Source organism: Coturnix japonica, chromosome 7, assembly GCF_001577835.2.
Source record: "Coturnix japonica isolate 7356 chromosome 7, Coturnix japonica 2.1, whole genome shotgun sequence".
NCBI classification, from domain to species: domain Eukaryota; kingdom Metazoa; phylum Chordata; class Aves; order Galliformes; family Phasianidae; genus Coturnix; species Coturnix japonica.
Genome location: NC_029522.1, coordinates 14509688 through 14529210, shown reverse-complemented (window position 1 = coordinate 14529210; position 19523 = coordinate 14509688). Strand labels below are relative to the sequence as shown.

Sequence of the window (19523 nt, the reverse complement as noted above, 5' to 3'; positions counted from 1 at the left end):
GTGCTGCCGTGCGCTCCCCACAGCAGAAATAGCACCTCTGAAGCGATGGGCGGCGAGGAATTTTGTTTATTTTATAAGGTGTTGTGTTTAGGAAAAGGCGTAGTGCCATCAGGGCGTTCCTGCCCCCCACCCGCGGTCAAAATCATTCGGGGAATCCGAGCCCCCGGCCGAGTCGCCGACTCTTTCTATGAAAACATGGCACACGGAGCTGTGGGCAGCGTGACAGTTGCGTTATTAAAAGCAGCAAGGTCACAACACTGGAGCCAAAATATGTATTATTATTTTTTTTTCTTTTAAATAAAAGCTATTCTTCGATCTCCCCGCCTTGTATAAAATATACAGCCTTCGAGTTTAAAGACGCCCTAAATAAAATGCTGGAATCGAGTAAATGAAAGCAATTTGACTAAAAGCTTCCTGGGCTCCAGCCTATTTTTAAAGGCAGATATTTCTCGCAATACCTTTGTTACTGAAGGCATCTGCGAAATATCCAGCCTCTCCCATCCCATCCCCCCCCCCATAATGAGACACAAACACGGCAAATTGTAACGATGGGAATCGTCAGCACGGTCGAGAAAAACATCATATCACGAGTAATAAGGTTTAGGAAGATAAGGCGGTGAAATGAAAGCCCACCGGCACGTCTGGTAACCTCCGGGTTTTAGCCCTGACATTTGCTAGAGGAGAAATCTGTAATGTCCACCTATGCTTTATTACAAACAGTAATTTACATCTGCATGGAGCCATTGGTTGGGGTCTTTTTTTTTTTCTTTTTTTTTTTTTCCTCCCTTCCCTCATACGGAAAAATATGGGGCTCTGAGAGCAAAACCTTTATATTAATGTAGACTGTATATCTCATTTATTGCATGATATTGATTTATTTATTAATGTTAATTACTTGATTCCATTTTAATATGATTTAAAACAATAGTGACATTAAATGCCCAGAGCCTAAGTCTCCAGCTCCCCAGTGGCTCTCGCATGTTTATTCAACTTCTATTTACATCAAACTTAAACTTTCCTTCTGTTCATTTTCAATAAAAAGTCGCTGCCCGTTTCTCAGACCCCCCTCGTGATTTATCATGGGCGAAGGGTCCTTTCGGAGCTGTTTGGAGGCCCTGAATACGAAATTTAAATCACGATCATCACGGCCATCATCTCGCTTTCCGTGCGGTGGCACGGAAGAAATTCATATCTTCAATTACAAAAATCAAAGAGCCCTCCCGTCTAAGAGGCGGCCGAGGGCCGGCTCACCACTGCCGGGGGGGGGACAGCCAGGGCCGCCTGTGCCTCCGCTGCCGCGCAGCTCTCCGCGGCCCTCCGCGCTCTGCCCGCGGCTGGGGTGTTTCTGGGACCCCCTTTTTCTCTTTCCTTTTTTTTTTTTTTCCTCCGAAAGAGTAAATAAAGATTACGAAAGAGCCGTTTGATGGGCATAAAATTCCCGATTAAATGTCACAGTCAAGGCTTAAACCGCATCGAGGAAAATAGTATTTGGTGGCTTTAAACTCTGTGGGTCGTCCGGGCTGTTGTTGGAGAAGAGGAAATTGCTAGAAAGCGAGGGGGGGACGCGGCGCTCCGAGGCTCCTCCGCAGCTCTCCCCCGGCTCGGCCAAATCTTAGCAATGGCTCTGATCGTGATCTTAAATGCGCCGAGCCGGGAGCTGCCCCTTCCCCGCTCGGAGCGCGGTGGTGGAGGGCTGCGGGGCAGCGCCGAGCAGGGAGGCGGCGGATCGAGGAAGGTAATGTTTAAACTGCGGCAACACAGGAGCCGGGGACGGCAGCTATAAAAGGCGCTGCCTCTTAACCTGACAATGATGTTGTATTTGAACAGCTGCGATAAGGTTTTAAAAGGGTCTGTCTCATTGCCACAGCGAAATTTTAAATGGGGTTATTGTTTCCAGCCACGCAAAGTGTGCGGGAGAGCGCACAGCGGCCGAGCGCCAGGAAACCAGGGAAAAGTGGAGCCCACGCTGCTGGAAAACGCGTGTTTGGAGCTGGGCGAAGGGCGCGGATAGGGATTTTAAAATCCTTCCCCGTGCAGCTGCGCTGTGGGGCCGGCGGGGTTCTGCGGGCGGAGAGGGCCCACAGCGGCCCGTGCGTCCGGCACGGGAAACACCAACAAGTTCACCGCGGGGGGGTCCCCGGCCTCGGCCCATGGATGGGAACAGATTAAATAAAGGGGGGAAAAAAGGAAGAAAGAAAGAAGGGAGTAAATAAAATGGAGTGGGGGAGTGAAATAAAGAGGAGTGAGAAAGAAAAGAAAGGGGAGAGAAAGGAAAGAAAAGGAAAAAGAGTGAAAAAAGGAGTTGGTGCCATCACTGTTTAAAATGTAACAGGTTCGGGTGTAAATATGGGTTTGGAGCGGGGGGAAAAAGAAACAATAAAACGCGCTGAGAGCGCTGAGATGCGGAAATCTCACTTGCCATGCGGGCACTCAGCGTTACCCCTCGAATTTCTACCATCATTTTTCTATATTCCATCTGCATCGATCGTTCCTCCCCAAAATAAAATAAAACGAAGCAAGAAAGGAAAGGAAAAAGTTGCTGGAGCGGTGGCAGTGAGCGCCTGGCGCTCCGTGCTTCTGGCTGCAGCAATGCAGAAGGGGGGATGATCTCTGTGGTGCTTTCAGTTTCCAGGGCAAGAGAAAACACATTCATTTTTATTTTCTTTTTCACGAGGCGTCGTGAAATAATTCGAGGAATGCATTGCAACTATAAAGCCCAACTTCTGACAAAAGTATGGCTTTTAATATTTGACGGTTTGTGTTAAAACAAAAATTGACCTTCTCGGTGAGCAGCGAGGAAAAAAATCAATAGTATAATTTTCAATAATTCATAACGCGAACGCCATTATGCTAAATCTTAACTATTAATCTTATCCTTTACAAAGTCTCGATTGATTTGCTAATAAAATATCTTCCCGTGTGTGGCAACAGAGGGTATAACTCTTTAAAAAGCTCCAGAAGCAAGAAAATTACCAAGTCGCCCAAGAATGTAGATGAGGATTTTATTGATCGCCCCTGATTCTTCTTAATACGCATTAATAAATTCAGCAACCTTTTGTACCTCGCACTTGTCAGGAAGCGATGCTGCCACGGCGAGGGGAGGCACGATGGCCGCTGCGCTCCGGGCCGCGCCGAGCCGAGCCGTGCTGCTGCCATACGCGGCAGGGCCGGCCCCGCTCGGCTCGGCTCGGCTCGGCTCGGCGCGGCTCGGAGCGGGGCGGCTCGGAGCGGAGCGGGGCCGCTGGCGGGGCCCGTGGCGGTGCCGCAGAGCGGGGCCGGGCGCGGTGCGGTGCCTCGGCGGCGGCCTAGGGGTCGCTGTTGACCGCGGCGGGGCGCGGCGGGGCGGCGCGGCGGGGAGCGTCAGCGGCGGGGCGGCGGGGCGCGGGGCGGCGGGCGCTGCCATTGGCCCGGCTGTCATGTGGTCGCGCGGAGGCATCCGCAATTACACGGGAATGTTTTCCTAGAGATGTCAGCCTACAAAGGACACAATCTCTCTTCCTCAAATTCCTCCCCAAAATGTCCTTTCCCAACAGCTCTCCTGCCGCTAATACTTTTTTAGTAGATTCTCTCATCAGTGCGTGCAGGAGTGACAGTTTCTACTCCAACAGCGCCAGCATGTATATGCCACCTAGCACAGACATTGGGACTTATGGGATGCAAACCTGTGGACTCCTACCGTCTCTGGCTAAAAGAGAAGTTAATCACCAAAATATGGGTATGAATGTACATCCTTATATACCTCAAGTAGACAGTTGGACAGATCCGAACAGATCTTGTCGAATAGAGCAACCTGTTACACAGCAGGTCCCCACTTGTTCCTTCACTACAAATATTAAAGAAGAAAGCAATTGCTGCATGTATTCCGATAAGAGAACCAAACTCATTTCTTCAGACGTCCCTTCCTACCAGAGGCTGGTGTCTGAATCATGCCCCATTGAGAACCCCGAGGTTCCCGTCCCAGGATATTTTAGACTGAGCCAGACCTACGCCACTGGGAAAACCCAAGAGTACAATAATAGCCCTGAAACGAGTTCAACCGTAATGTTACAGTTAAACCCTCGCGGCAGCTCCAAACCGCAGCTATCGTCTCAACTTCAGATGGAAAAGAAAATGAATGAAAACCCGAACGGCCAGGACGGAGCGGCTAAAGTCTCTCAAGTGGAAAGTCCCGAGCCCAAGTCCACGTTGCAAGACGAGAGGAGCTGCCTGCCCGAAGGCTCCGTGTCCAGCCCCGAGGTCCAGGAGAAGGAGACTAAAGGTCTGTATTACCGAGCTTGAGCCGTGCCTTGCCGAGATCCGGCGCCACGCAGCTCTCCGCTGCCCTGACGAGCCCGCAGCCACCCCACTGCACGGGGAGGAGTGTGGGGCTGCAGGTGCTGCGTCTGCGAAGATTTTGGCAGGCGAAAAACGCCACACAAAAGGGTCCGAAGGTTTGCTTTGAGCCGTGCCTCCCTTGTGCATGCAGCCCTTCTCTGCGGTGCGGGGTAGCTCCGTGTGCTCCTTTAGTGCGCTGCAGCAGCCCAAACCGGCCAAATTCCTTTAAAAAAGCAGCTCTGGAGGTTGTAAAATACGAGCAGCGCAACTTTCCTCTCGTAATATTGCGCTGATTTTTGCCACCGAGGCCGGCTGCGGTTTGATTGCGTTTAAAGTTAATTACGATGCTGTTAAAATAGGTGAGGAATAGGTGCTTCCAGGCTGGGGGAAGTTGGGAACAAACGCACAATGAAAGCAGCAGCCCCGCTGCCTGTGTGAACAGAGCGTGCCCTGTGCGGCTTTGGTGCTTGGGAGAACCTTGGGTTTGGCTCCAAAAAGCGCAGCGTTATTTTGAATTGCGAGTGAAAGGTAAAGGTGGTGCTTCTCTGTTTTTATTTTCCCTTTAAAAGAGAGCAGAAGCCTCCGCTATGAACTGCGTGTGGCGAGGAATCAAAAAACGGAAAAAATTGTCTGATAAAAATGTGCTTTGCATCCTTCAGGTCGATTTTTACCCTACGTGTGCATGAAGATACTCTTTTTTATGAATTATAGTTGCCAATCCAGGTCTAGGTTGATGTGGGACGGATCCCTTTCTGGTGGGAAAAAGAGAGGGAAAAAAATAGAATCTAAATGGAAAATGGAGGGTAAAAAGAAACCCAACAACAACAACAAAAACCCGCAAGGCGGAGGGTGTTAATTTCACGTGTATGTTTGGGGCTGGGAAAATGCCTGTGTCTGCTCCTAGGTGTGCTTGTACGGCTCAGCCGGCCGTGGGTTGCAGCCCCAGGCTCGTGGCTGGGGCGTTTTGCAGAGGGGCATTTGGGCACGCAGCGGGCGGGGGCCGGGCCGGACCGGGCTTGGGGCCGCGCTGCGGGCAGGGTGAGCCCGGCCCCGCACGGCCACGGCTCGGAGCTGGGAAGGGCCGAGAGGGATGCGGCCACAGCCGCTGCCCCCGTCCGCAGCGCCCCGCGCAGCAGCTCCGCGCACATCCGCCATGGCTGCCAGACGCTGCGGAGGGGTCATGGCCAAGGGTATGCGCTTACAGCCGGAGGGGTGTTCATTTTTATTTTTATTTTCTTCTTCTTCTTTGATTTTGATAGAGGAAATCAAGTCTGATACTCCAACGAGCAATTGGCTAACTGCAAAGAGTGGCAGAAAGAAGAGGTGCCCTTATACTAAACACCAAACACTGGAATTAGAGAAAGAGTTCTTATTCAATATGTATCTCACCCGAGAGCGCCGCCTAGAGATCAGTAAGAGCGTAAACCTCACTGACAGGCAGGTCAAGATTTGGTTTCAAAACCGCAGAATGAAGCTCAAGAAGATGAGCAGGGAGAACCGAATCCGAGAACTGACCGCTAATCTGACCTTCTCCTAAGGCGTTCCCGGGGGTGGCAACAGCGAGCAGTGGGCACGGCACCGCCGGTGCCACGTGTGGGAGAGACTCTGGCAGAACCGTCCTTTTCCTTTTATTTTCTGGTAGAATGTGACTCTTCGTCCTTCTTTTAGCGCTGCAAGTGAATATGTATTACTATGACGAGTATATATAAAAACTAGCACGTGTAATTTATTTTTGTTCTCATCGTAATGCAGGGTAACTATTATTGAATATTATCATTTGGTCTTAACTTATTGGAACTGTCGAACATCCAAGCAATGTGACTTTTTTCATGTTTTTACTAACAAAATGGTATTTATGTGGGGCTGTTACACGGGCCATAACGTTTGGAGTACATTCAATACTTTAAGAAAAAGGGGGGGGAAACTTTGGGGGCGGGGGGAAAGAGAAGCACATCATAATGTAACTATCCTCGCAAATGAACTTAGAGGTCGTCCTTCGTAAAATGGAATCTTTCATTCTTCTCCATTGTAGACATTTTCTCGTGGTGCATATGTGGAATAGTAGTCGTTCAGCAGCAATATGTCCTTCTTGTGCATGTTCTGTTCGCATGTATAATGCAATAAACTCTGTAAACTACTGTGGTCCCTTTGGTTTTCTACAGACATTCCCATTGCGGATGTAGGTTGGTTTCCTGAGCCTTCCTCGCCAGCAGCTCCTGGGCCTGGTGGCTCCTTCTCCACGTTCTGCTCTTTGTGTGTCCCTGCCTGGGCTTCGTTCTTTCTTTTCCCCCTTTTTCTTTGTTTTCTATTCTTTCTTTTTTCTTTCTTTTTTTTTTTACCTTCCCCCCCACCTTTTTTTTTTTTCATAGGGGTGGGGAGGAGACTGGGGCGGGAAATGATGTAAACCCCGATCATTTCTAGTTGTGCCTGTAAACAAATGATGGATTGATAAAATGTTGTGATGTTCGCAGTCTGACAACCAGAGTGAGGAGACAAAACAAAACAAAAAGGAAAAGGGGGGGGAAATGTAAAGAGAGAGGAAAAAAAAAGAAAAAAAGACAAAAAAAGTTGTAAAATATTATGACCTAAACTGGACATCCTCATCCAATCAGCTCATAAATGGTAAGTGATAAAAAATCTTTCTACTACGAGCTGTCAGCAATATGTGTGTCATTTTATTTGACGTTCGGATGTTGATTTAAAAAATAACAGTCGCTGAGTGCTTACAATGTGTAGACCCTGATTTCGTGTCTTTACTTGCTTAAAAGAAAAAGCCCATCGTGCCAAAAACGGAGCTGGCACAACCGAACGGTAAGGAGCGGGCTCCCCGGCCAGCCCGTGGGCCTTCAGAAGGCGCTGCACGGGGAAATGTCCCCTACAACTGGGAAAGCTGGGCTCTTCCGAGCAGCGCAGCTCCCGGCAGCGCAGCAGCCGTCCTCCCCAGCCCCTCTTCTGTGGCCCTGCATCATCTCGGCGTGCTCGGAGCCCGTTTTCTTCCACGCAATTCCGCGTTAGCGGCGCACAACCAGATCGTGAACTTCACGACTCTTAACCCTTTCCGTGCGCGGCTGAAAAATCCGGGCAGGGGCTGCTGGCGGCCGGGGAAGGGCGCGGTGGGAGCGAGCGGCAGCGCCGAGCGGAGCGGCTTGCAAATGAACGTGACTCCGAGCTGAAGTGCAAATCCGTGGGCACGCGTTCACCTTCGCTCAGTGCTGGAGAGTTGCGTGCCTCCCCCCACGGCCGCTCTCTGCCCACCAACGCCCATTCCTTCCCTGCGCGGTGTCTACGTGGAGAAACGAAAGGCAGTGCCCACGACCCTGACCCGGTGCCACCGGCCCTGCCCGCCCCGTGGCTCTGCTCCCCGCTCTCGGCTGTCGGATCCAAGCGATGCTTCCTCGTGCTTCCCCGACCCAGAGCAGCACCGTTTCGGAGCTGCGGGAGCACATAGGTACGCTGCTCTCGCTCCCGCCTCGAAAACAAACAACAAAGCGTTGCTCAGAGCCCATCTCTTCCAACGTTGGGTGCGTTTGAACCTTCTTTTTTTTCTTCTTCCTCCCCCCCCAATCACTCCCCTTCTAGAGGTGCTCGCTGCATCACCCGAGACCCGAGGAGTTAGTTCAGCAGTGGGAACTCATTCCCTGGCTCTACACCGAGTGTTCCACGTACACAGCAAAGAGGTTCACCCCAGCCCGTACCAATCCATACGTGTGCAGCAGGGCCTCCCCGCCATGCGCCCACTGCCAGAAGAGTAGCAGAGGAGTCTGAAATGCAGAGGGAAGGCGAGAGTGAGATGGGTGAAGCCGAACAGTAAAAATGAAAGGAGAAAATGGAAAAGATAATAATAATAAAAGAAAAAGAAAGAAAGAATGGAAGGAAGGAAAGAACGGGGGAGGAAGGAAGAAAAAAAAAAAACAACTAGGAGAGTAATAAATCATGAAATAAACAGGAATTTCGGTCCCTTCCTCATACCGGCCCGCGAGTAGGAAGTGTTTTCGCAGTGCTGTTGTTTGTGTCCTCAGCGGGCCGAGCTGCGGGCTCCACTCTAACTGTGTGCGTTTTCTCCAGATTCCGACACAGCACCTTCCCTCTCTCGGAGGAGCAGAAAGGCGCAGCACGGCGCGGGTAATCTGCTTGTCCGCACTAAACAGGCTCTGGGGAAGGAAGGATAGCGGTCTCGGGCCGGGGAGAGGAGGCAGAGAAAGCGGCGCGGCCGAAAATCCCCCGTAGGCATTGAACGTGGCAGCGCGGGCCGGCCTGAGTCCCCCTGACCTCGGCGGCGGCGGAGCAGGGGCCGGGCGGAGGGAGGAGGACGGAGGGCAAGGGCCCCTGCAGCCCCTGCAGCCCCTGCAGCCCCTCCAGTCCGCTCCCCTCAGCCCCCGGGCAGCGGCGCGGCCCCGCTCGGCAGCGTGCGCTCGGCCACACGTCGGTCGTGCTCGGAGACGCGGGTTTTGCTGTTTCCATCCGTCCATTTTATTAGGGACACATTAATCTATAATCAAATACACCTCATAAAATTTTTATTGAAAGGCATAAAATCATTACAGAGGTCTTCCACCTGTTTTAAAACAACACAATGGGCATCTCTTTCAAAACGCGAATCCTTCCCATGGAAACTTTCTGCCGGGGGGGGGGGGGGGGGGGGGGGGGGGCGGGGCGGCTTTTTCAAAATCTAAAAAAGGGGAAAGCAAAGAAGTGCCGCAATGTGCTTTTACTGTAACATTTTCCTGTTTTATGAGAAGTCGTTACAGTCCCAGCTTGCGACGGTTTGTTTTTACAGGCAAGAATCCCCCCTTCCCAGCGGGTTTCCTCGGCAGCTCGGAGTGTGATTAGCAAGCCAAGGCTGTTGGATGTATTTAAACACCCTGCCTCTCATTGATTAAGAAATGAATGGCAGAAATCACTCGGAGGAGGTGAAGAAATAGTCCGCGGCCGTGGGCTGCCGGCGCGGCCACGCCCGGCGCGCCCCGGGAAGGGCACGGGCAGGGAGCGGGCAGGGTGGGCTCGGAGGGGGCATCGGGCACCGGGCGGTGCGGGGCGGGCGGTGCGGAGCTGGCGGCCCCGGAGCGGTCCTGGTGCTCCGTGCGGTGCGGTGCTGCTGTTGATGATGATTTCTTTTTTTTCTTTTTTTTTTTTTTTTTTAATCACAGCAGCCCCAGTTTAGCGGATTGATTTACTCGCAGTATTGGTAAATATGATCACGTGGGCTCCGCAACCAATGGTTGAGGGTTGCAGTCTGCAAAATACTACGATTGTTCTCAGGGAGGGTATCATATACAGTTAACAGTGTAACCTTTTATATGAGTAAGAGGGGAGCCTAAAATGTCGTCTAGTGGCACCATAAGTAACTATTATGTCGATTCTCTCATAGGCCATGAAAGCGAAGAAGTTTACGGGAGTAGATTCGTCCAGGGGGGTCACAGTGCGACCTCCAGGCCATCAGGTGTGGCAGAGAATTCCGATTTTTCCTCCTGTAGCTTTGCACCAAAATCCACCGTGTTCTCCACCTCTTGGTCCACGGTTCACCCGCAGCCGCCCGCGGCCATGACCGGGATCTACCACCCCTACATGCACCAGCCCCACTTAGGGGCAGCCGACGCCGGCCGCTACGTGCGCTCCTGGATCGAGCCCTTCCCGGGCTTCCCGGGCGGCGGCGGCGGCGGAGGCGGCGGCGGCTCCGGCTCCGCGTCCGGCTCGGGCTCGGGCTCGGGCTCGGGCTCCTCCGCCGGGCGCCACTACGGGATAAAGCCGGAGACGGGAGCAACCGCCTCCTCTTCTTCCTCCTCCTCCTCCTCCTCCTCCAAAAGGACTGAGTGCTCCTCGTCCCGAGAGTCCCAGGGGATCGCCGTGCCCGAATACACGTGCGGCGCTTTCCTGCCGGAGCCCCGAGAGAAGGCGGCCGCCGGCAGCGCCAAGGAGCCCGCAGCCTGCAGCCACAGCCCCGGCCCCGGCGGAGAGCCGAAGGAGGAGAAGCAGCAGCAACTTGACCCAAGTAAGTGGGGAAGGGGAGCGAGAGGGGAAGAGCGGCAGGGAGAGAGGGAGCGAGGGAAAGAAAGGAAGAAAGAAAGAAATTGCCCCTTTGATTTATTGCCGAAACCTGTAAGGCTCGAATGTGCAAAACTGATAGTTTTACTAACCTATAAAAACGTCTAGACGCCTACCCCAGCGCGAGCAGCAACAAGCACCCATAAAAGACTCCACATAACCACCTACCATCAAGACATCATTTGTACAGTAAACAGACCGGGGCATTAAGGCTTTTATGATAATTCTCCCGAAGTTGTGAAAACAGTCCATCCTTCGTTAAATTAATTTAACGACCTTTCTCCCCCCCCCACAAACCCCCCCCGCTCCCCCATCCCTTCCCCCCTGTGCCTCCCTTCTTCCAGATAACCCCGCGGCAAACTGGATCCACGCTCGTTCAACGAGGAAAAAGCGTTGTCCTTACACTAAGTATCAAACTCTGGAACTGGAGAAGGAGTTTCTCTTTAATATGTACCTCACCCGCGACCGCAGCTACGAAGTGGCCAGGCTCCTCAACCTCACTGAGAGACAAGTCAAAATCTGGTTTCAGAACCGAAGGATGAAAATGAAGAAAATGAACAAGGAGAAAGGCAATAAAGGAGACTAACGCCGGGGTGGGAATGCGGCCGGGGAACGCTGCTCTGGGGCTGAGGTTGGGGCTGTATTTTTTTATTTGTATTTTTATTTTCGGTTCGGTCGGGTTTTATGCTTCCCCTGCCCCCTCGGCCCCGCGTGCGTCTCTCCTCCCCCCCAGCCCACCCCACCCCCCCCCGCGCCCCCGCCCCAGGATCGTTAAATCAATCCGGTCTTTTTTAGGTAGAAGTGAAACGTGGTCTGTGTCAGGTATTTGGGGAAATGTTGTCTTGCTCGCCGACGTGTTTGCAGAGTCGCTTCCCCCCCTCCTCCCCCCCCAGGCCGTTCGGTCGGTGGTGTTGTGAGTGCACGTTAGCTTCGGGGACTTTAGCTGATGTTAAGTGTTCGACATGTCTCTTACAAGTGATGTAGTTAGGTAGCTCCTTTGCCAAAATAAAGGTAAAGCAAGTAATTATAATAACGATAACAAACTCTATATTAAATCACAGTGGCTTCAGTCGACGGCAGCGCTGCGTCGTCCGCGATTCATTGAGAGGAAATCTCGCCCCAACCTCTGCTTTCTAGGTCTAAATTTTTGCAATAGATGCCACCGCGAGGCCACGGGATGCCCCCCCGCCCCACACCCCTTAGTGCACTGTTAGGAGGTCGTCTCCGACTCGAAGCCATTTGCAATAGGCCTCACGTTTCCCGAGCCCCGGCCCGGTAAATGCTGTGCGCACCCCACGTCCCTAACTGCCGACCTGCTGTATCTGTGTCCGTTCTAACACAATAAAGGCTGTCGTGACCGAACGAGAGCGGAGCTCTGTGCGTCCCAGCGCCGCGACGAGACCCCCACGGCCGGGGCTGCGGCCGCTTGGGGGGCACCGGACCGGGCTTGGGAGGGGGGGGCGGCCCGCTGCTTCGCCGCTGTATGCGCGGGCGGTCCGCGGCTTCCACGGGCATCTCTTGGGATCGTTTAGGGAACATACCCGCATCGCTGCTGCCGAGCCAACGAAGCAAACGATGTTATTCTCGCAAATCTTTTATCCTTTTTATTCTTTTTTTTTTTTTTTTTTTTTGGTTGGTGGCCCTGTTTCTTAACTGCTGTGCGCTTTCTACTTCGGCTTGTGTCTGCGCGAAAGCCTCGTTTCGCCAGCACCGTTCCCGTGCTCCAACATTTATAAACACCCACGGCTTATAATCGAGATAATTGAGAGATGAAGTTCATTGTAAAAATGCTTTGTATTTAAAGAGCAACCATTAAAATGAAGGACCCGTAATATTTACGAGCGGCTCGGTTAATTAAGATTAAGGGGAGATGCAGAGGACCTGGTGTTTCAATGGTCTTTTAACCTATCTCTTAAAAAAAAAAAAAAAAAAAAAAAAAAAAAGGAAAAAAAACCTAGAGAAAAGCCAGCCCGTGTAGTGCCAGGAAAAGGTGTTGCATTGCTTCCCATCCATTGTCGAGAAGATACCTATAATTCTTTTAAAACAGGAAGAACCGCGGTATAATAAAACCATTGAGATGGCTAGACGTCTGGACCTAATGAGTTTACGATATGCTATGGCGCTTTTCTTTGAAACCACCTTATTTTGATGTTTGTGTTTGTTAGAGGGGGGAAAAAAGCCAAAAAAATGCAGACAAGCTCGGTCTTAAAATCTCGGACTATAAATTTCGATATGTCAGCGTTAGGCCAAGGCAGCCGGCTCGGAAAAGACTCGGGGGTCACGAAACAGATTTTACAGAGCGCACTGATTTGTTGAAATGTATTTTATTGGATATTCTACAGCGAGGAATCCCACCGCTGCGTTTTCCAAAATCACCATGTGTGTGTGTTGGGGGGGGTTGGGGGGATCTATAGCTAACAGCGTGTGTGCAGTATTTCTGCCATAGAACGCCATCCGGAAGCTCGGGTAAGAAATCGTCACAAAGCCCACACCGCTTCCTCTTAATATTTTATCTCGGATGCAGAGACGTATTTTACCTCGGATAAATACCTTTTTCTTTTCCCTATCTTTTCCTCCCCCACCTCCCGTTATTCTTTTACTTCTTCCTAAAGCTCCGTGTGTTTGTGTTTGGTTCAAAATGGCAGAAAGCAAAAGCTCCCCGCACAGCTCTTGCACGTCAAGGCAGCCTGGTTCGGTCCGGCCGTAGCGTTCCTCCTTGGCTGCGCTCAGAGCACAGCGCCGAGAGGCTCCGTGTGTCGCGGGGAGCCTTCACAAAGAACCCTCCTTACTTTCGTTTGCACGAATCAAGCCAGGGAGCCGTAAGAGCACGGGTAAACAAAATAACGTGTTCAAGACAAAACCCTATAGCTCTGGAACTACCACACATGGAGTATCTGTGGTGTAATGTGTGGGGAAACATGATCGAAAACGCGATAGCAGAGCTCTTCAAAGCCCCGGCGTCTGTGCTGGCTGCCATGTGTAAGCGAGGCGCATTCTTTGTATGTACTTAATTAGAGCACTGGCAAAAAATTAAAAGAAGGTCACAGAAATGTGCTAAGTAAATGGCACCGGGAACTCCGGCAGACGGGGAAAAAAAAGAAAAAAAAAAAAAAAAAAAAAGAGGAAAAGAAATATATTAAAAAAAGAAAAAAAAAGAAAAAACGCAAAACAAAAACAGAAGAAAGGAAATGAAAACCTGTTCATGGTTAAGCCCGTCGACAGGCGGATCAGAACAGTGCCGGTTCGTTGCTGCGGCTCTGGGGGCATTGGGATGATGGAAACCTCTTCTCGGTGAAGGGCTGTGCGGGTCACTGCCGGACCGTGTCCCTGTCCCTGTCGCTGTCCCTGTTCCTGTCCCTGCCATCTCACGCCGCCAGAGGGCACCAGCGCTCCACTCTACCGGTGGAGCCGCGCCCGCTGCCCGCGCCCCTTTCCGCGCCCGCGCAGCGCTACGCGCCCCGTCCGAGTAATCGCGCTCCGGTTCCTGCCGCGCATGCGGACGGGCGCGGTGCTACCGGAGGGACAACGTCGGCTTTGTGGGGCTGCGGTGATCTCGACCGCCGCTCCGCGCGAAGCCGCGCAGGGCTGAGTGGGGCTCCGGTGCCACCTCTGCAGCCCCTGCCGCTATGGGCGTCCGCTGCTGTGTTTTCTCATAGCAACAGAGATCTGCGTGCTCCAACAGCTGGGAGTGACGGATGCGTTTGGGCACCAGGGGGAACCGACCCCTGCCCCGCGTCCCCAGGCAGGGATCGCTGCTCCCGAGGGGGCCGTGCTGGGCCGTGCTGTCACGATCCCTCGGCTGTGGCCGCCCGGCCGCCCGCTCACCGGGACTCAGCAAGGCCCGGGCTGTGTCCCCGCCGTGTCCCCGCGGACATGGAGGTGCCTTGTGAGGGGCAAGGGCGACTTATGAGACAAAGAGAGAGCCGGCAGTGGGGCTGGGTTGGGGTGCGGGCTGCAATGGGGAAGGGGCCTGAGATGGCTGTTATTGAACCACAGCGCTGTACTCAGTTCACACCAGACGGTCACACGTGGTTCCGACAGGCCCATCTAGTATTTCACCTCCATTTTCCGTCTGTTCAGATCAGGGTGGACTCTGGCTCCCTCAAAGGCTGCTGGTGGGGACCAGAGGACGGAGACGGTGCATCGCGGAGCACTGGGAGCTGGACCGTGCGACCCTCCCTGAGCAGCCTTCCTCCGTCCTGGAGCCCAACGGGCAGCGCCTTCCTCCCTTCCTCCCATTCCTTCCTTCCTTCCTCCGTGCCCGGGACCGCGCTCGTTGCCCCTTTCGCCCAGCGGCCCCGCGCTGTTGCCCACGCACCCACCCGCCCTTCTTCCTCCCCCTCCCTGCCTCGCTAATGACGTCCACCGAGGGTGAAATGATGGAAAGTATATTCATGGGCATGATTTCCATTAAGTGTCAATTAACCTGGGGCCTCAGCCATGCGTGCACGGCGTCAAGGGTAAATGTGCATCTCATTTCCCAGCGCTCCACTCGCCCGCGAGGAAATGATCCGCAGGGCCCCGGCCCCACGAGCCGCCTCCCGATTCCTCCCCCCATCCCCCCCTCCCCATCCCCCCCGGACGCCCCCTGTCCCGCACACCGGGCGGCCGTTCCCCGTAGGCTCTCTCCGGCCGCGGTTGCGGGCCGGCCCCGGGCAACACGCCCGCGGTTATCGCGCGGATCTGCGCGGCCTCGCCCGCACGGCGGGGGTTCGGCGGCTCCCGGCGGGGGGAGCGGGGGCGCCGCGGCCGGGGTGGATCCGGGCAGGGTTGGGCCGGGTTTTTTCTTGCCTGAGGAGCGGCACATGTAAACTGAAGCCAAAAGTCCCCCCTGAGCTCATGAGCGTGCGTGTGTGTGTGTGTGTGTGTGTGCGTGCGCGGGCTGCTGTGTGCCTAATAGGAAATAGTAAAAGCAGTGAGGCAGGTCATTTTGGGAGCGATTATATTCCAGCCCCGGTCACCGCGCACACGGAGAGCAGGAGAGGGGAGAGCACGGGGCGCGGCGGCGACGGCACCGGGAGAGCGGCGGAGAGGCACGGGCGGCGGCACCGGGAGCAGCGCCCCGCGCCCGCTCCCCGCCAGCCGCTGCCCCCTCCCCGATGAGCTCCTACTTTGTCAACCCGCTCTACTCCAAGTACAAGGCGGCGGCGGCGGCGGCGGCGGCGGTGGCGGCGGGGGAGCCTCTGCCCGCCCCGTACTACGACTGTCACTTCGCGCCCGAGGTGAGCGGCCGCCACGCCGCCGCCGCCGCCGCTCTGCTCTACGGGACCGGCTTCCCGCAGCCCGGCGGGGCGGGGGGCGGCGGCGGCGCGGACTTTTACCATCCGGCCGGGGGGAGCCCCGCGGCCGCCTACCAGCCGCCTCCTCCTCCCCCCGCCGCGCCTCCGCCTCCTGCCCCCTGCAGCGGGGTTACCTGTCACGGGGAGCCCGCTAAATTTTACGGATACGATAACTTACAGAGACAGCAGATTTTTACGACACAGCAAGAGGCCGAGCTGGTACAATATCCTGACTGTAAATCGTCCAGTGCTAATATTGGCGAGGAACCAGACCACTTAAATCAGAGCTCGTCTCCTGCTCAAATGTTTCCCTGGATGAGACCGCAAGGTTGGACGCAGTCGACATTCGCTTCCATCTCACGTCTGAGTTCGAAACTTTCTTTTCCTCCTCCCGCTCCTCTCTCCCCGCTCCCTCCGTTCCTCCCCTCTGTGCCTCTCGCCGCGTTCCCGCACCGCTCTCGCTAACGGGACTGCGGGAGGACTGCGGGGGTGGGGGCTGGGGGCGGGGGGTGCTGCTGAGCTCCCGGGGCACAGGCCGCCGGGGGGGAGCGCGGGGCCGGGGGCGGTCACCAGGTGCTGCCGTGCTCCCGCAAACTGCGGCGCCGGGAGCCGCGCTTAACGCTGTGGCCGCACCCCTACGCACTCGCGCTGCTCCGCGCACCCCGCACCCCCTTTTGCTCCGCTCCCCTCGGGAGATGTGCCAAGGGCCCCCGGCGCCGCGGACGCGTCGCTCCGAGCCGCCCCAACCCCCGTGTTTTTGTTTCAAACAGCAGCGCCCGGGAGGAGGAGAGGGCGGCAGACGTACAGCCGCTTCCAGACGCTGGAGCTGGAGAAGGAGTTTCTCTTTAACCCCTATCTGACCAGGAAGAGACGAATCGAGGTCTCTCACGCCCTGGGACTGACCGAGAGGCAGGTCAAAATCTGGTTCCAGAACAGGAGGATGAAGTGGAAAAAAGAAAACAACAAGGACAAATTCCCCGCTTCCAAGCAGGAGGGAAAGGAAGGGGAGGCCAAAAAGGAAACACATGATCTGGAAGACGACAGAGCCGAAAGCCACACGAATTAAATTCATTTTGCCCTAAAAGCTTTTGTGAAGGGCCATCAGAAACGAGGAGCCCACGGCCGCCGCTCAGGGCCCGTCCCCGCCGTGTGCGTCCAGCGGGGTCGCGTCCCGCCCCATTCCGCGCTGTGTTGGGTTCGGGTTTGGGTCTAACTGCATCCGGAGCGATCTCCAGATGTCCGCTCGTCTGCTCCTCCTAGAAATCTGATAGCGAGTTTGCAGCAATACATTTATAATGAGATATATATATATATAAATAGATACTATTTTGTTTTTTACAATATTGAAAGACGGTGATTGCGACATACACTTCCTAATGATAAACGCCAGTAAGCCAGACATGTACCAATGCTTTATTAATCCAACAAGTGCACTTGTACTATTCTAATTCTTGTTATTTTCTAATCTCGAATAAATTAAATAAATTTAATAAATTCTGAAGAGCAAATCTTAGAAATATATAAAACTTTCTACTATTGAATTTTGATTTAAATAAACCAAAATTATTCAGATATAAAATCTATCGGTTTCCTGACATCCTTTCTATAATCTCCTCCTCCGATAAACTCTTGGACCTCCACATCTGCCGTCTCCTAGTGCTTATTATGTGTGCAGGGGGATCTGGAAATCGCCCACTTGAGACAAAACTTGAGGGGGCCCACAGCCCCTGCAAGATCCCCTGTCACGGGGACGCGGGGTGCCAGGGCCCCCTGACCGAGCTTCCTCCGTGGGAGAGCCCCCGCTTCCAGGCGCTGGGACCCCGGCATGTGTGCCTGGGCCTCGCAGCTTTTTGCCTCCATCCTCACCCAGGGGTGCTGCCGCCACCCTCCCGTGCGGTGCTCCCTGCTCTGAGGGCCCGTGAGAGCCGGGCCGGCTCCAGCCTCCCCCGTGGATTTTGGGCGAAGTGGCTCGTGGTCGCAAATTACGAATAAATACAATAAGGGACGTTTCAGCGATAAATATTTCGGCACTGTTTCGGGGCATTTTTCCAAGCCATCAGTCAGGGTGGCGGGTTCAGCCCGTTTAGGGTCAGCGGGCACACGATAAGGAGCCTTACAAAAATTTCTGCGCATTTTTTTCCCCCTTCTCACCACTCCACTGAGCAATGTTCGCTAAAGGCCCCGCAGGACGCGGTGCGGTGAACGCGACCAACTCGACTCCCATTATGTGCCCCCGAAAGGAACGGTGCCGCCGTCGGAGCGGGGTCCCTCAGGCTCCGTCCTCCCAGAGCCGTTCGCGAAGGCCCCGAGATGTACCGGGGCTTCGTCCCGCTGACCCACGGCCGGGAGCGGCCCGGTAGGAGGGGACGCGCCGAAACCGGTCTCTGTGTGCGGGGTGGATTCGTGCAGCTTCCCCTCTGCTCCCAGCCGGCAGCCGGGCTCGGCTCAGCCGCTGCAAAGCTCAAGCTCCGGGGGGAGGCAGAACCGAGCGGAGCCATTGTTCTGGTTTATTTTAATCACGTAACCGGTTAAAGCTCGCAAACACGTGGAAACTGCGGCAAAGCCGAGAAGGCACCATTTTGCGGCACGGATTTGCATATACGCAGCGGTGCCCGGGTCCGTTGCGGCTCAGGAGCCCGAATGCAGCCCCGCACCAGGCCTCCTGCGGCCGCGGCCTCGGGAAACGCCGGCGGAGCCGTCACGGCCCGGCGGAGCATTTCCCGAGCCGGTGTTCGTCCGGGAAAGAGCCGCTGCCGACGTTGGTTTTAATTTCCAGACAAAGAGAATGAAATTAAAATATTCCTGACGAAGTTTCCGTTAACGTTGCCCTCCCAGGGTCGGCTGGGAAAGCAGCCACGCACGCAAACCAACGCCCCGGTGCGCACAGCGTTTGTAAAGGCCTCGTCCTAACGGGGAACTTCCATCTCTCTCCCTCTCTCTCTCTCTCTCTCTCTCTATTTTTTTTTTTTTTTTAATTTAGTTAGTGAAAAAAAAAATAGTCTTGTGTTCTTATGAAGGAGTTTCCCGCCCGCAGCTGGCAGCTCAACCTCCCCTTCGCTTTCGTTAAGAGTCCTTCTCTGAAAAGCGAAGCAAGGCAGCAGTTGCCCATTGCGCACTCAGTGGCCGCGGAGCCGGGAGGGAACGCGGCACCGTGCGGGGAGAGGCCGGCGCTGTGCGGGCCGGGGAGGTGGCGGTGCCTCGGCCCACCGGGCGCCTCGTCCGAGGGCGTGTGATCCCCTGCGGCGGTGTGACACGGACCGCACGTCGTTAGCGAAGTTTGGGGTTGTTTGTTAGCTTTGTTTTTATTTTCTTTCCCGGCAGGTTCGATCAACACGTAGGGTACAGGCAGAGGGCTCTTGCTGTTCTCCGAACAGACATCGAGCGAGAGCCGCGGTTTTCGTTCCCTGCTCTCCGTGACACGGGGCGGCCGTAGCCCTTTCCGTGCTTTTTGAGCTCCCGGGTTCCACGAGGCCCCGTGGGTATTTCGCGCTCGGGCTCGACGGCACCGCGACCCGCGGGACCCCGAACTGCGGGGCGGGGTGCGGCATCAGCTCGGCTCGAGCTGCCTTTAGGGCTCCGATGGTTTCGGCTTCAGTAGTGGGCGCTACAGGAAACACGTTTTCTTGTAGGGCCCGGCTGCGGGTAACGCAGTCCGAAGCCCCTTTCGTTAAGGCAAGGAGCAGACCCACGGGCACAGCGCGGAGGGGCTATTAAGCGGGGTTCCCCCACCCCGAATGCTGCTCAGCGCTCCGCTCTCTCCGGAGCTCCGCGCCCGAGGGGCCCCGACAGCCGCTCGGGGAGCGCAGGCCGCGGGGGCAGAGAGTGAAAAACACAAGCACAGCGCGCAGGCGAAAGAAACATGGCGCTGGGAAGCAGTATGTGCAAAAT

At 54.8% G+C, this 19523-nt stretch overlaps 3 protein-coding genes across 7 annotated transcripts; all 3 read left to right on the top strand.

The window, feature by feature from the left end:
• Positions 1-3516: 3516 nt before the first annotated feature.
• HOXD10 (homeobox D10) lies at positions 3517-6451 on the top strand. The gene is made up of 2 exons (XM_015868457.2): positions 3517-4258; positions 5574-6451. Exons 1-2 carry the CDS (start codon positions 3517-3519, stop codon positions 5849-5851), a joined length of 1020 nt encoding a protein of 339 aa, XP_015723943.1. The 3' UTR covers positions 5852-6451.
• A 253-nt stretch (positions 6452-6704) lies between these two features.
• HOXD9 (homeobox D9) lies at positions 6705-11102 on the top strand. 3 transcript variants are annotated; one of them, XM_015868460.2, is made up of 5 exons: positions 6705-6936; positions 8380-8436; positions 9092-9224; positions 9462-10303; positions 10701-11102. In XM_015868460.2, the coding sequence occupies exons 4-5, from the start codon at positions 9634-9636 to the stop codon at positions 10940-10942; spliced, it is 912 nt and encodes a 303-aa protein (XP_015723946.1). In that variant the 5' UTR covers positions 6705-6936; positions 8380-8436; positions 9092-9224; positions 9462-9633; the 3' UTR covers positions 10943-11102. The 3 variants fall into 3 exon arrangements, with proteins under 3 accessions (XP_015723946.1, XP_032301844.1, XP_015723947.1); XM_032445953.1 differs by lacking the exon at positions 6705-6936 and adding an exon at positions 6957-7762 and having other exon boundaries at positions 7894-8436; XM_015868461.1 differs by lacking the exons at positions 6705-6936; positions 8380-8436 and having other exon boundaries at positions 9010-9224.
• Positions 11103-15144: 4042 nt separating this feature from the next.
• HOXD8 (homeobox D8) lies at positions 15145-17214 on the top strand. 3 transcript variants are annotated; one of them, XM_015868465.2, is made up of 3 exons: positions 15167-15578; positions 15816-15963; positions 16406-17214. In XM_015868465.2, the coding sequence occupies exons 1-3, from the start codon at positions 15456-15458 to the stop codon at positions 16699-16701; spliced, it is 567 nt and encodes a 188-aa protein (XP_015723951.1). In that variant the 5' UTR covers positions 15167-15455; the 3' UTR covers positions 16702-17214. The 3 variants fall into 3 exon arrangements, with proteins under 3 accessions (XP_015723950.1, XP_015723948.1, XP_015723951.1); XM_015868464.2 differs by having other exon boundaries at positions 15145-15963; positions 16409-17214; XM_015868462.2 differs by having other exon boundaries at positions 15157-15963.
• The last annotated feature ends 2309 nt before the right edge of the window (positions 17215-19523 follow it).

Excerpts from the sequence above, each read along its gene's own strand:
- HOXD10 (XM_015868457.2), top strand. The coding sequence starts at position 3,517 with ATGTCCTTTCCCAACAGCTCTCCTGCCGCTAATACTTTTTTAGTAGAT. Across the intron at positions 4,259-5,573 it reads CCAGGAGAAGGAGACTAAAG|AGGAAATCAAGTCTGATACT; the intron begins GTCTGTATTACC and ends TGATTTTGATAG.
- HOXD9 (XM_015868460.2), top strand. The coding sequence starts at position 9,634 with ATGTCGTCTAGTGGCACCATAAGTAACTATTATGTCGATTCTCTCATA. Across the intron at positions 10,304-10,700 it reads GCAGCAGCAACTTGACCCAA|ATAACCCCGCGGCAAACTGG; the intron begins GTAAGTGGGGAA and ends CCCTTCTTCCAG.
- HOXD8 (XM_015868462.2), top strand. The coding sequence starts at position 15,456 with ATGAGCTCCTACTTTGTCAACCCGCTCTACTCCAAGTACAAGGCGGCG. Across the intron at positions 15,964-16,405 it reads TCCCTGGATGAGACCGCAAG|CAGCGCCCGGGAGGAGGAGA; the intron begins GTTGGACGCAGT and ends TGTTTCAAACAG.